Source organism: Ovis canadensis, chromosome 24, assembly GCF_042477335.2.
Source record: "Ovis canadensis isolate MfBH-ARS-UI-01 breed Bighorn chromosome 24, ARS-UI_OviCan_v2, whole genome shotgun sequence".
Taxonomy (NCBI): Eukaryota; Metazoa; Chordata; class Mammalia; order Artiodactyla; family Bovidae; genus Ovis; species Ovis canadensis.
The window spans coordinates 26,701,208-26,713,633 of NC_091268.1; the positions used below are offsets into that span (position 1 = coordinate 26,701,208).

Consider the following 12,426-nt stretch of genomic DNA (forward strand, 5'->3'; position numbering starts at 1 on the left):
GGGAAGCCTGGCGTGCTGCAGTCCATGGGGTGGCGAAGAGTCAGACGTGACTGAGTAGCTGAACAACAACAACAACAACACAGGCTTGCCTCATTACATAAAAATGTAACAGGACTTCGGAGTCTGAATCGACTGAAGAGATATCATGTAACAGCTGCCCAAATGACATCATGTAACGGTTGCCCCAGTGAAGGTCAGTAAACAAAGAACTCTTCAAGGAGACTCTGTACTGAGGGAAGAATTCCTCCCCATTATCTGTTTCTTTGGTTAGAGCCCTTGTTACCAAACAGGGACAGACACGTGTGTTAATAACAAGTGGTTCCAAAGGCTGGAGGGGGTCTCCTGCGCTCTAACGGTATCATCACAACCCCATTTGTCGGCTTCTCACAGTAACTGCTGAAACCTAACAAGGTCTCTGGGGACTACATCAGCAGGTCGATGCCTCCACGTCAGGAGGGCCAAAGAAAGTCACCCTGGGCTCAAGAGTGAAGCACTGAAAAATCAATGGTCTCAATATTGGTACAGGTCTTCATTTGCTACTTCTAATGTGGTTTATCCCACAGAGAAGCTTTATAAAATAAGAAAAATACCAAGATAACCTAAAAGATGCCAGCAGAATGAAAACATGTTTCAAAACTAAATAGGCTTCGTCCTGCATTTCCTAGGCTTTTTCCTGCAGGTCTTGGCACTAATAGTACCTCTTAATCATCCTGGGTTTTGCACTTTCCTTGCTAGACTCCAAGCTCTTTGGAAGGGCTGGTCTCTCATTTCTAACTATTGCATCCACAGTGTCTAGTGCTATAAACTGGCACTTAGTTTGTAGACAATAAATGTTTGCAGATGAATGGATATTATGATGGATATTTAGAATGAAAAAAACATTAGGACTTCCATTAGAAAAAACATTACTTGTAAAGTTTTTTTTCCTCTGACTTGAACTTAAAACTACTTGGCCCAAGATAATATTTATGGTGGAATTAAAAGTGTGTTCTCTGATTTTATTTGCCTATTAATATATGCATTTGATAATTAACAATGGTGCTAAGCGGTCAAAGCAAATAATTACTTTTCTAGTGTCTGCCCCTGTGTACGAGCTAAATGAGGGGGAAGCCACCAACTGCATATTAAAAAATGCAATTAAATGCAAAAAAATGGTAATGAGTTTCAAAAACATTCTGTTTAAGCCTCAGACCACAATATTCAGAACAGTTACAGTCCTTTCACTGGCTCAGTTACAATTCCACAGAATAGTCCAAATCTTCAAAACAGACACGAATTCTCCTCGGGTCACACTGAATATAAAACCAGTTCTCAGAAGTTTGCCAGTTTATATTTTTGAGGTCTTCTGACCAACTGGTAGGGATGACCATAAAAATTCTATCTTTACATTTACTTATGTTCAGTATACTTTATTTAAGAAGCAATGTAATCACATAGAATGCTTTTATTTTAAACCTTATTTTGAAAAGATTGAATACATTAACATAATTCAGAAAAGTCGGTAAACATCCACAAGAACATGTTATATAATCCAAGTGAGTCTCATAATATTCTATTTTCAAAGGAAAAAAAAAACAACCACTGGACAGAAAAGCAGTAAATTTGGAATCTGTTTCAAGTGTCCAATAAAAGCAGAAGTTGACTCACTGTGTGGTCCGGACTGAGAGCTTGAGCTGATGTTACACTATATATTGGGCCAAACGGGTCTAGACAAACCAGCTGACAGCAAATCAGGCCATTTGGAAGTGGCATTTACCTTGTAAACTAAGACTCTTGAGTCCTGCTGTGATTTCTAATTCCTTTTGAAACTGCGGTGCTCTGTGGTCACTTTGGACCTGAACGATCTCAGCACAGGGGAACCCTCAGCCAAGAGTCACCAAGGGTGGTCAAGTTCATTGGCAGCTAAGAGTTTTACCTCTCTACAAAACTCAGCACCATCCTGAGAACTCATTTCTGTACCAAGCTGCTGAGATGCTCACATGCATGGAGGTATAGTGTCTCTGCCCTGTGCTGGGTTGCCCCAGACTGTTGAGGTTTTAGATTTTAACCGCCATCAGTGAGTTCTGGATTCAGAAACTGAGGCCCTAAGGAGGTGAGCAGGGGACTTCCCTGGAGGTCAAGTGGTTAAGAATCCTCCTGCCAACACAGGGCACACAGATTTGATCCCTGATCTGGGAAGATTCCACATGCCTCAGGACAACAAAGCCCATGTGCTACAACTCCTGAGCCTGCATGCCTAGAGCCCACGCTCTGCGAAAAGAGAAACCTGCACACTGTAACTAGAGATTAGTCCCTGCTCAGGGCAAGCAGAGAAAGCCCGCGTGCAGCAACGAAGACCCAGCGCAGCCAAAAGCAACAACTGAAATAAAGTTTAAAAATAATAAGGCAAGGGGTCTGGCCAAGTGTCCCCAGTGCAGCAGGGGCAGATGTGGAGCTGGCATCTCCACAGACGTGGCCACAGGAGCCCTAATGCACGCCTTGATCCAGCGTCTTGTCTTCCCCCTTTTCCACCCAGTGACTGTAGCCATGAAATTAAAAGACGCTTGCTCCTCAGAAGGAAAGCTAGGACAAACCTAGACAGCATATTAAAAAGCAAAGACACCACCCTCGACAGAGGTCTGTATGGTCAAAGCTATGGTTTTTCCAGTAGTCATGTATGGATGTGAGAGTTGGCCCACAAGGAAGGCTGAGTGCTGAAGAATAGATGTGTTTGAACTGTGGTGTTGGAGAAGACTCTTGAGAGTCCTGTGGACTGCAAGAAGATCCAACCAGTCAATCCTAAAGGAAATCAGTCCTGAATATTCATTGGAAGGACTGATGCTGAAGCTGAAGTTTTTCCAATCCTTTGGCCACCTGATGTGATAGCTGAATCATTGGAAAAGACCCTGATGCTGGGAAAAATTGAAGGCAAAAGAAGGGGGCAATAGAGTGAGAGATGGTAGGATAGCATCACCAACTCAATGGACATGAGTTTGAGCAAACTCTGGGAGATAGTGGAGGACAGAGGAGTCTGGCGCATTATAGTTCATGGGGCTGCAAAGAGTTGGACACAACTTAGCAACTAAACAACAACAACAAAGAGGACAGGCTGCTTCTCCAGGGGTGACATCACTGGGTCTTCCAGGGGGAGTCAAGGACACGAGTACGTCCATAATCATGACTTTGTGTAAAACATGAGCCAATGAAGAATGTGGGAAGGTCTGGGGGTTCTCCCTGCTGGCCACACTCCCTGGACTTCAGGGAGAGCGATTCTGGGCAGCCTCTCTTCCAGCCTCACACGTTCACCCTGGATTGCTCTGGATAGGTAGGCTGCTGGACAAGAGAGCCCTGGTGGGGAGGAATGAATGCCCCCGAGCTTTCTTTACACGACCTCAGCTTCTAAAGGCGCTAGACATCACAGCAAGACTTGGGGACTTCCCTGGAGGTCCAGTGGTTACGACTCTGTGCTTTTCACTGCAGGTGGCACAAGTTTAATCCCTGGCCGGGGAAATAAGATCCCACATGCTGCATGGGGTGACCAAAAAGAAAATAATAATAATAATAAATAAATAAATCATAGCAGGACTCAAAGAGTCTGGGTTTACAAGGTAACATTAGCCAAAAACAAACACCCACAGCAGCCGCAGCATTTTCTGCAATGGTCTTTGGGTCCACTCTGCTCAGTAAGCAGAGACCAGGACAAAGATGAGAGTGATCAGAGGTGGGCCTGCTCTGCCTCCCAGACGAGCAGGGGTGGTTTCCGCTTGCTTATTTATACATGCTCACTGGGTTTTCTCCTTGCCTGGAGAGAATGATGTCAGAGTAGGAAAGGGAAATTTAAAAAGGAGGAGAGTTCTGGAAGGGATCTGTTGTGTTCATATTCCTAGTATCTCACTTTTTCTTGAGGGGAACCATCCTGTTCTGACCACTTGGCTGCCATGGAGCTGTTCCCATACCCTGGCTTCATGGAGCTGTGTGAGCTGGATAGACACTGGTCTGGAACTTCGACTGGGCCATCAAGAACAAGGCACTTTCTTTCTGTTGTGGTTTCAGTTAGAAGGACATAAATCTAGAGCTTCAGGAACCACTACCTAGAGAGTGCCTGCAGGAGAATGAATTCAACTCAGAGGAAAGCAGGGCTGAGCGAGGAAGAGATGGAGTCCTGACAGCAACTTCTGAGCCCCTGGATTCAGCCATTCCTGAAGTCCAAATTTGCCCCTGGACTTCACAGTACCAGAAAGTAACAATCCCCTGGAGAAGGGCGAGGCAACCCACTCCAGTATTCTTGCCTGGAGAATCCCATGGACAGAGGAGCCTGGTAGGCCCCAGTCTATAGCGCTGCAAAGAGTTGGACACGACGGAAGCAACTTAGCACACGTGCAAGGTAACACAAACTTAAAAAAGAAAAAAATTAATCCAGTCCAAGTCAGCTTGTCATCTGACACTGAAAAAGCAGGAACAAAGACCGGAGAAGTAAAAGCATAAGAAGGAGGGAAACGAAAGGAGAAGATTATGTTTATGGATGTGGGATCCGAAAGCAATTCGAGTCTGTCTCCTGTAAGTGAAGAAAGGTGACACGTGGGAATCTGTCCCATTTTTCATAGGAAGCACAGATAATCAGGACCGTGGCTCTGCCTTATTACTGTGGTTAACCTTGCCATATTCTAAAACTAAAATGAGTGTGTATTTTCTGATGTTTGACGATCCTGCAACCATTAAGAGAAAGGAATGAGCTGTCACTGAGCAGAGATGTCTTTTAAGAGAGATCTTTTTTTTTAAGGGAAGGCGATAAGATCTCAGCGACAGCCCAAGTCTTACCTGGCATGGCGTGGACGAGGTCCCCGCACAGAACAAAGAATTTGGGCTTGGGGTTCAGTTTGTTGATGGCCTGGACTGCTTGCTCAGCCAGAAGGATCTCCTGTTCCCACTCATCACCACCGTTGTCACAGTCCCCAGTGGCCCAGGCCTTCATCAGTCCAAACTGGGGGTCTGCACCTTGGATGAAGTAGAACGGGCCTTTCCATTCCCTTTCCTTTTCTTAAAAAGAAAAAGGAAGAAAAAGAGAGAAGAAACATTATAAAATCTGTCAGGGAAAGCATCCAGGTTATTGTGCGAGTGGATACAATATTTTTCTTAAATTAAGTAGGTCATTTTAATAAGCTGCTGTTCAAACATACCATTTTCCTGTCATCAGCTAGAGGATTTTGATTTATACTAATTATGCCTGGGACCTGGTGATTCCCAAAAGCTGGGAGAAAAAAAAAAAACAAAACACACCACGTGGGCTATTAACAGTCACGCAACCAAGCTGTTTCTTTAAAAACTAGATGGCCAAGATGAAGCACAGAGGTATCACGGCATGCTGTATAGAGCATATTAATGTTCAATAGTTTTTTAATTACAATTTAAAATACTGCAAATTGAAAGTTGCCAGAAGTATTATGTTTAAATGACTAGGTGAAGTGCTGTCAAATCTTTTACACCAGGCTTAATGGCACAATTTGCGCTGTTTCAAGGGATGTGACAGAAATTTAATTACAAAGCTTGGAGTTCAGAAGCTCTGGCTATCTGGTTGGAAAGGCAGTGCCAAAAATGAAATCTTAGTCAATGTGGGGGGAAAAAAAAAGACGCTAACATTTCCAAGGCAGCGTGATGTGGGCATAGGTGAGGTGTGAGGCTGTGGGTCAGGGTGGGGGAACCAGAATCTTTCATTCTTTATGTTCTTGGAAAGCACTTATATCACCTGAAGGTAAGTTATCAGACTGCCCTGCCTACTGGTTTTGCCACAGCCTTGGGGGCCATAGGCCTCTATTCTAATCTGCCAGTAGTGTCTGCATTTGCAGAGCTAGAATGCCCATCAGTGGGCACAGAGATTTCAAACTGTGGTTTCAAACTTCTCTTTGGCCACAGAACACTTCCTTCAAACAAAATCACACGTGGCAGACCAATGTTGAAAACATGTGGCCTCCTCTGCCCAGATGGGCTCTGGGGACAGAGCAGCCTGAACACATTTACTCACTCATCAGCCTAGATTTGATCCTCAGCCCAGAGAGGTGACACGACCTGCTTGACGGCCACCAGCCATCAGCTGCAGGGACAGAACTACCCTGTGACCTTGAGACTGTCTTCTTCTTTTGAACAAATGACTGTATTTTGCAGGTGAGCTGCATAAATGGCATTTGCTCTGGAAGTCAAGAGGATACTAGAATCCAGAAAGCCGCCTGGCATCATTTCACATCTCTGTTCATCTCACCCATTTACTCGACATTTACTGAAAGCCCATTGTTTGCCAGGCCCTGTGTGATGTGCTGATGACACACGAAGAGGACCTAGATAGGTGAGGTCCTGGCTCTCTTGAGCTTAGTTCTCATGAGGAGTGAAGTGAAGTTGCTCAGTCATGTCCGACTCTTTGCGACCCTCTGGACTGTAGCCCACCAGGCTCCTCCATCCCTGGGATTCTCTAGGCAGGAACACTGGAGTGGGTTGCCATTTCCTTCTCCATGGGATCTTCCTGGGATCGAACCCAGGTCTCCTGCATTGCAGGCAGACACTTTAACCTCTGAGCCACCAGGGAAGCAGCAGCAAATAAGGACTTACACGGAAAGGGCAGCCAGAGGGTGCCAAGGGTTCTGCAGAGGATTAAGGGGGAAGGTGGCGCAAGTGGCAAAGAATCTACCTGCCAATGCAGGAGATGTAAGAGATAAGAGTTTGATCCCTGGGTTGGGAAGATCCCCTAGGGAAGGGCATGGCAACCCACTCCAGCATTCTTGCCTGGGAAATCCCATGGACAGAGGAGCCTGGCGGGCTACAGTTCACAGGGTCGCAAAGAGTTGGACACGACTGAATTGACTTAGCACAGCACACAATGGTTAATTTAAATTGGATGCACCAAGAAGTGGTGTCATTTAAGCTGAGATCCAGATGTCGCACACAAGCTTTTAAAAGTCCACGGTCACCCTCCCAACCCACCTTGCCTAGCTTACTATCATCTCAAGAGTGGATCTCAGGCTTTAGGTCTCCCTCCCTTTTCTTCCTTCTTTTCCAGAGCTTAAGAAGACAAGCATGTAAACAAACAAAATTACCTACACATACTTGCCAGAACAAATTGTATATGTGTGCTAATCTGCTGGTTCCTGACCTACAGCTCAGAATCCTAGCTGTTCAGTCAAATCACCACCAACCTGAACTCAAGTCTGAACAAGGACTATGAAATCCTGTTGCATGCATCCCATTGCCAAGGACAGCAGCTCAGCAATACCACAAATTTGACTCACATTCATTGAGCCTTACTACTCGTGGCAGAATGAATCCAGAATGCTCCCAAAGACCCCTGAGTCCTGATATTCACATCCTGTGTGATCTCCTCCCCTTGACTGCAGGCTGGACCTGGACCTGCTTAGCGACTTGCCTCTAATAAGCAGAATACAGTTATGGGATGAGCCTCCAGAGACTGGATGCATATCCTGGGGTATGCTATGAAAACAACCTAAATGCTCCTCGATGGACAAATGGACAAAGAAAATGTGGTGGTGACACACAGGGGAATATTATTCAGCCCTTAAAAAGGAAACCTTGCCATTTGGGACGATATAGACAGACCTGGAGGACACTAAGCTAAATGCAAGAAGCCAGACACAGAAGGACAAACACTGCATGATCTCACTTGTATGTGGAATCCAAAATAGTCAAATTCATAGAAGCAGAAAGCAGGATGGTGGTTTCCAGGGGCTGGGGGTGAGGAAAACAGGGAGATAAGCTCCAACACTTTGGCCACCTGATGCAAAGAGCTGATTCACTGGAAAAGACCCCGATGCTGGGAAAGACTGAAGGCAACACGAGAAGGGGGCAGCGTCTCTGACTCAGTGGCCATGAGTTTGAGCAAACTCCAGGAGACAGTGAAAGACAGGGAAGCCTGGCGTGCTGCAGTTCATGGGGTCGCAAAGACACAGACATGACTTAGTGACCAAACAACAACAAAGTTTCAGTCATGCAAGATGAATAAGTTCTATCTTCTATACAGGAGGGTGCCTACAGCTAGCAATACTGTACTGGAGACTTAAAATTTGCTAAGAAGGTAGATCTTAAGTGTTATCATCACACACACATAATAACAAAAACAACAAAATAAAGTGGGCAGGAAGAAACTTCAGGAGGAGATGCACGTTTATGATAGATGTCTATGGGAGTGATGGTTTCACGGGTGTAAAGTTATCCCCCAGCTCTCGGAGCTGGACACACTGAATATGTACAGCCTTTCACATGTCTTCACACCTCAATGCAGTGGTTCTGAAAAGGAGCTAGATTAAGCAAAAACAAAACAAAAGGCCCCGACTTCCATCTTGCTTGCTTTCCCTCACTCTCTCTTGGAGCACATGTCCTGAAGGGAAAAGGCTCCAAGATGAGTAGCCCAAATGTGGCCAGGGACCGAGGGAGGCCTCTGGCCAACACCCTGTGAAGACCGGAGCCCTCCCCACGCAGCAACCTGAAAGGAACGGAAACTCGCCATGGACACGTGGTGCCCCTGGAAGAGGATTCGCCCTGGCGAGCTTCTGGATGAGCCCACACCCCAGGTGACACTTGACAGAGCCCTCCTGAGACCCTGCAGCAGAAGGACACGGCTAGGCTGCACCCAGATTTCTGATGGGAAATGGGAGATAATGTGACTTAGTTGCCTCAAACTGCCAAGCTCCTGGGGTGACTTGTTAACACACATCAGGACTTCCCTGGTGGTCCAGTGGTTAAGAATCCACCTGCCAAGGCAGGGGGTCCCTGGTCCAGGAAGACCCCACTTGCCACAGAGCAACTAAGCCCGTCTGCCACAACTGTTGAGCCTGAGCTGCAGAGTCTGGGAACCGGAACTGCTGAGCCCACGTGCTGCAACTCCTGAAGCCTGTGCACCCTAGAGCTCTGCAACCAGAGAAGCCACCACAGTGAGAAGTCTGCGCACCACAACTAGAGAAAGCACCCACTCGCCGTATCTAGAGAAGGCCTGAGAGCAGCAACGAAGGCCCAGTGCAGCCAATAAGAAAAGTAATAAAACCAATTTAAAAATATCTGTTACACAGACCAGATGTAGAGGGCCAGGAAGGAGTCAGCAACACTTCTTCACAAGCTGAAGGTTGGTGTCGTGAAAAAAACTGAGATTCTGACTTGTGTTTTAAAGTTCATTGTTGGCACTGTTCATTCATTTTACTTAAATAGTAACCTTTTTGTGCTGATGAATGCCTTTCACTGCTTTTCCTATTTCTGAGGCAGTTTGCAAAGCGGTTTAAACAGGATAAATTAAACAGGGAGGGGGAAGATCGTCATCTGAAGGTTGGGGCATAAATCAATCTGCTACAACAGATAAAATTTATAAACAGTTTTCTACAGTAACATTTTAACAAACATAGTTTTCTATGACAAATAGTCATAGTCCTGGAAAGTCAGTAGTCTTTGGAGGTATTAAATCTTTCATTACTCGTTTAGTTAGTAAAAGCTTAGAATCTCAAATTTATGATGACAAGGCACAAAATAAACAGATTTGATCTAAAATAAAGGACAGCTCACATGCCACTGTTCCATCTACCTTATCCTTCTAATAAGGGCAATCTGTTGATTCAGGGCTCTGCGTTCCCAGAAGCACCTGGAGCCTCTTAAAATTCCTGCCACAGAAGTCTGTGTGGTCTTTGGTCTCGATTTTAACCAAAGCTGAATTAAAGATACTTGAGGCTGGTAAGGCTCGGTACTAGATGGAGGAATCTTTTGTACATTTATACCTTCCCTGCCCCCACAGAAGGGCAGATTTTATATTAGGAAAGCGAATTCTTAACATCTGCATTAAGTTATTTCACCAAAGTCAAGAGTTACCCCCAGGACAGGGCTCAGGTATTAGTTGACTGACACCTACAAGAGCCTGGGAAAGCTTACACCTCCCTTCCAGGGCAGAGCAAATGTCTGCCCCCCAACCCCACACACACCCAGAACAGACCAGCTTCTCTCTTTAGAATCCTGGAAAGCACTGTTCTGCCAGCTGAAACTGACAAAGTCTGGATAGTGAGGTCTATCCGTAAAGCTCCCTGATACACAATCGGGGCATTTAAAAAACGCTTATGGGAGGCTTTCCTGGTGTTCCAGTTGTTAAGAATCCACCTGCCAATGCAGGAGACAGGAGTTCGACCCCTGGTCCAGGAAGATCCCACCGGCCTTGAGGCAACTAAGCCCAAGTGCCACCACTGCTGAAGCCCGTGTGTCCCAGAGCCAACAACAGAAACCTCCACAGTGAGGAGCCGGGTTCACTGCAACTAGAGAAAGCCCACGTGCAGCACCAAAGGCCCAAAGCAAAGCAGTTAAATTAAAAACACACACACACACACACACTTCAATTTTTAAAATTTTCCTAGTCCAAAAGGGCCTAAACATGCTCTGCAACAAGAGAAAACCTCCACAATGAGAAGCCGGTTCACTGCAACTAGAGAAAGCCCACGTGCAGCACCAAAGGCCCAAAGCAAAGCAGTTAAATTAAAAACACACACACACACACACACTTCAATTTTTAAAATTTTCCTAGTCCAAAAGGGCCTAAACATGCTCTGCAACAAGAGAAAACCTCCACAATGAGAAGCCGGTTCACTGCAACTAGAGAAAGCCCACGTGCAGCACCAAAGGCCCAACATAAATAAATAAATAAAACCTTCATTAAAAAAAATTTTCCTAGTCCGAAAGAGCCTAAGTGTGAGACAGCCTGGTAAACGCCTGACAACCCAAACGAAGGAGCAGAAATACCTGGAAGCGGAGACTGAGGGAGAAGGTGAGGATGAGCGGAGAGCAGCTAGGAACTGCATGCTGTGCTTGGGCACAGGGGGCGGGGCTGAGCCTCCGCCTCAGTCCTCAAGGCCTGGTCCACGGACCAGCAACATCACCATCCCCCGGAGCTCGTGGGAAAGCCTGCCACCCCAGACCTAGAATCTGCGCTTTAACAACCCCCAGGTGATTTTATGCAGATCCAACTGTGAAAAGCACTCCCGTGCAACTAACCAAGGAACCGCTTGAACGTGTTTTATATCCAACAGAAAGAAATAGTTTCCCTAAATTGAAATAATGTCTTGGAGGGATTTTGTTGTTGCTGTTAGTGGTTACGGGTTTTGTTGCATATTTTCCTATTCCTTCTGACGTCCAGTTCAGGTTGTTCTCGTTCACTCGCTAAGTCATGTCAACCGTGACCCCATGGACTGCAACACTCCAGGCTCCTCTGTCCACCACTATCTCCTGGAGTTTGCTCAAATTCATGTCCGTTGAGTTGGTGATGCCATCTTATACCAACTCAGGCATTTGGTCCTAAACATTTCTCCGTCTTATCTATTACTATCTAATTATTTCTTCCTTTAAATCACCTTTCAAAACCAATTCAATATTCCTTATAAGAATTCTGGGCTTCCGTGGTGGGTCAGACAGTAAAGCGTCTGTCTGCAATGCTGGAGACCCGGCTTTGATCCCTGGGTTGGGAAGATCCCCTGGAGAAGGAAATGGCAACCCACTCCAGTACTCTTGCCTGGAAACTCCCATGAACAGAGGAGCCTGGTAGGCTACAGTCCATGGGGTTGCAAAGAGTCGGACACAACTGAGTGACTTTACTTACTTACTTATGGGAATTCCAAGATTCAAGATAAGAACTTAATTGGGGAATTCATTACTAATTAGTGAGATCTGACACTTCAGGCTTTCACACGACGTCAATGCAGACAATGAAAACACCCGTTAGAACTGTGTGTGTGCTGCACAAATGTGTGTTTTTAAAAGCACAACAGACAGGGTACTTTCTTTGCCCAAATTTGATATAAGTATGCAGCCGGGAACTCTAATTGATGACTATGGTAAGATCAAACTTTGAGATAAACTAAGTACTTTAGAATGAATGGATTAAAGAATAAAATGAGTTGGTTAAGATCTCATTTCTGACCCTGATAGTACCAAAACAAGGCTGTAATCTTTTAAAACATTTGACACAAACCTCTGAATAATGCCTATACAGTAACGCATACATTCATTTAACTAAAACACTTATATCTGCTATGAATGTCTACACACTTCCCAGGTGGCGCTAGAGGTAAAGAACCTTCTATCAACGCAGGAGGCTTAAGAGATGTGGGTTCAATCCCTGGGTCAGGAAGATCCCCTGGAGGAGGGCACAGCAGCCCACTCCAGTATTCTTGCCTGGAGAATCCCATGGACAGAGGAGCCTAGCAGGGATCCACGGGGTCACAAAAAGTCGGACATGACTGAGGGGACTCAGCACACACACATGAATGTCTACAGTGAATTTAATTTTTTCAATATTAACTTTTTAAATATTTATGCTCGTTTATTTGGCTGTGCCAGGTCTTAGCTGTGACATGCGGCACCTTCAATTTTCATAGCAGCACTTGAGATCTTTAGTTGCCGCATGTGGGGTCTAGTTCCCTGATCAGG

General features: G+C 45.6%; 1 protein-coding gene across 1 annotated transcript in view; it reads right to left on the reverse strand.

The window, feature by feature from the left end:
- CPPED1 (calcineurin like phosphoesterase domain containing 1) overlaps positions 1-12,426 on the reverse strand; it is a 133,478-nt gene that overhangs the window by 101,124 nt on the left and 19,928 nt on the right. The window contains exon 2 of the mRNA XM_069571290.1: positions 4,798-5,016. Coding sequence (XP_069427391.1) covers positions 4,798-5,016 — 219 coding nt within the window. The remainder of the gene's footprint in view (positions 1-4,797; positions 5,017-12,426) is intronic.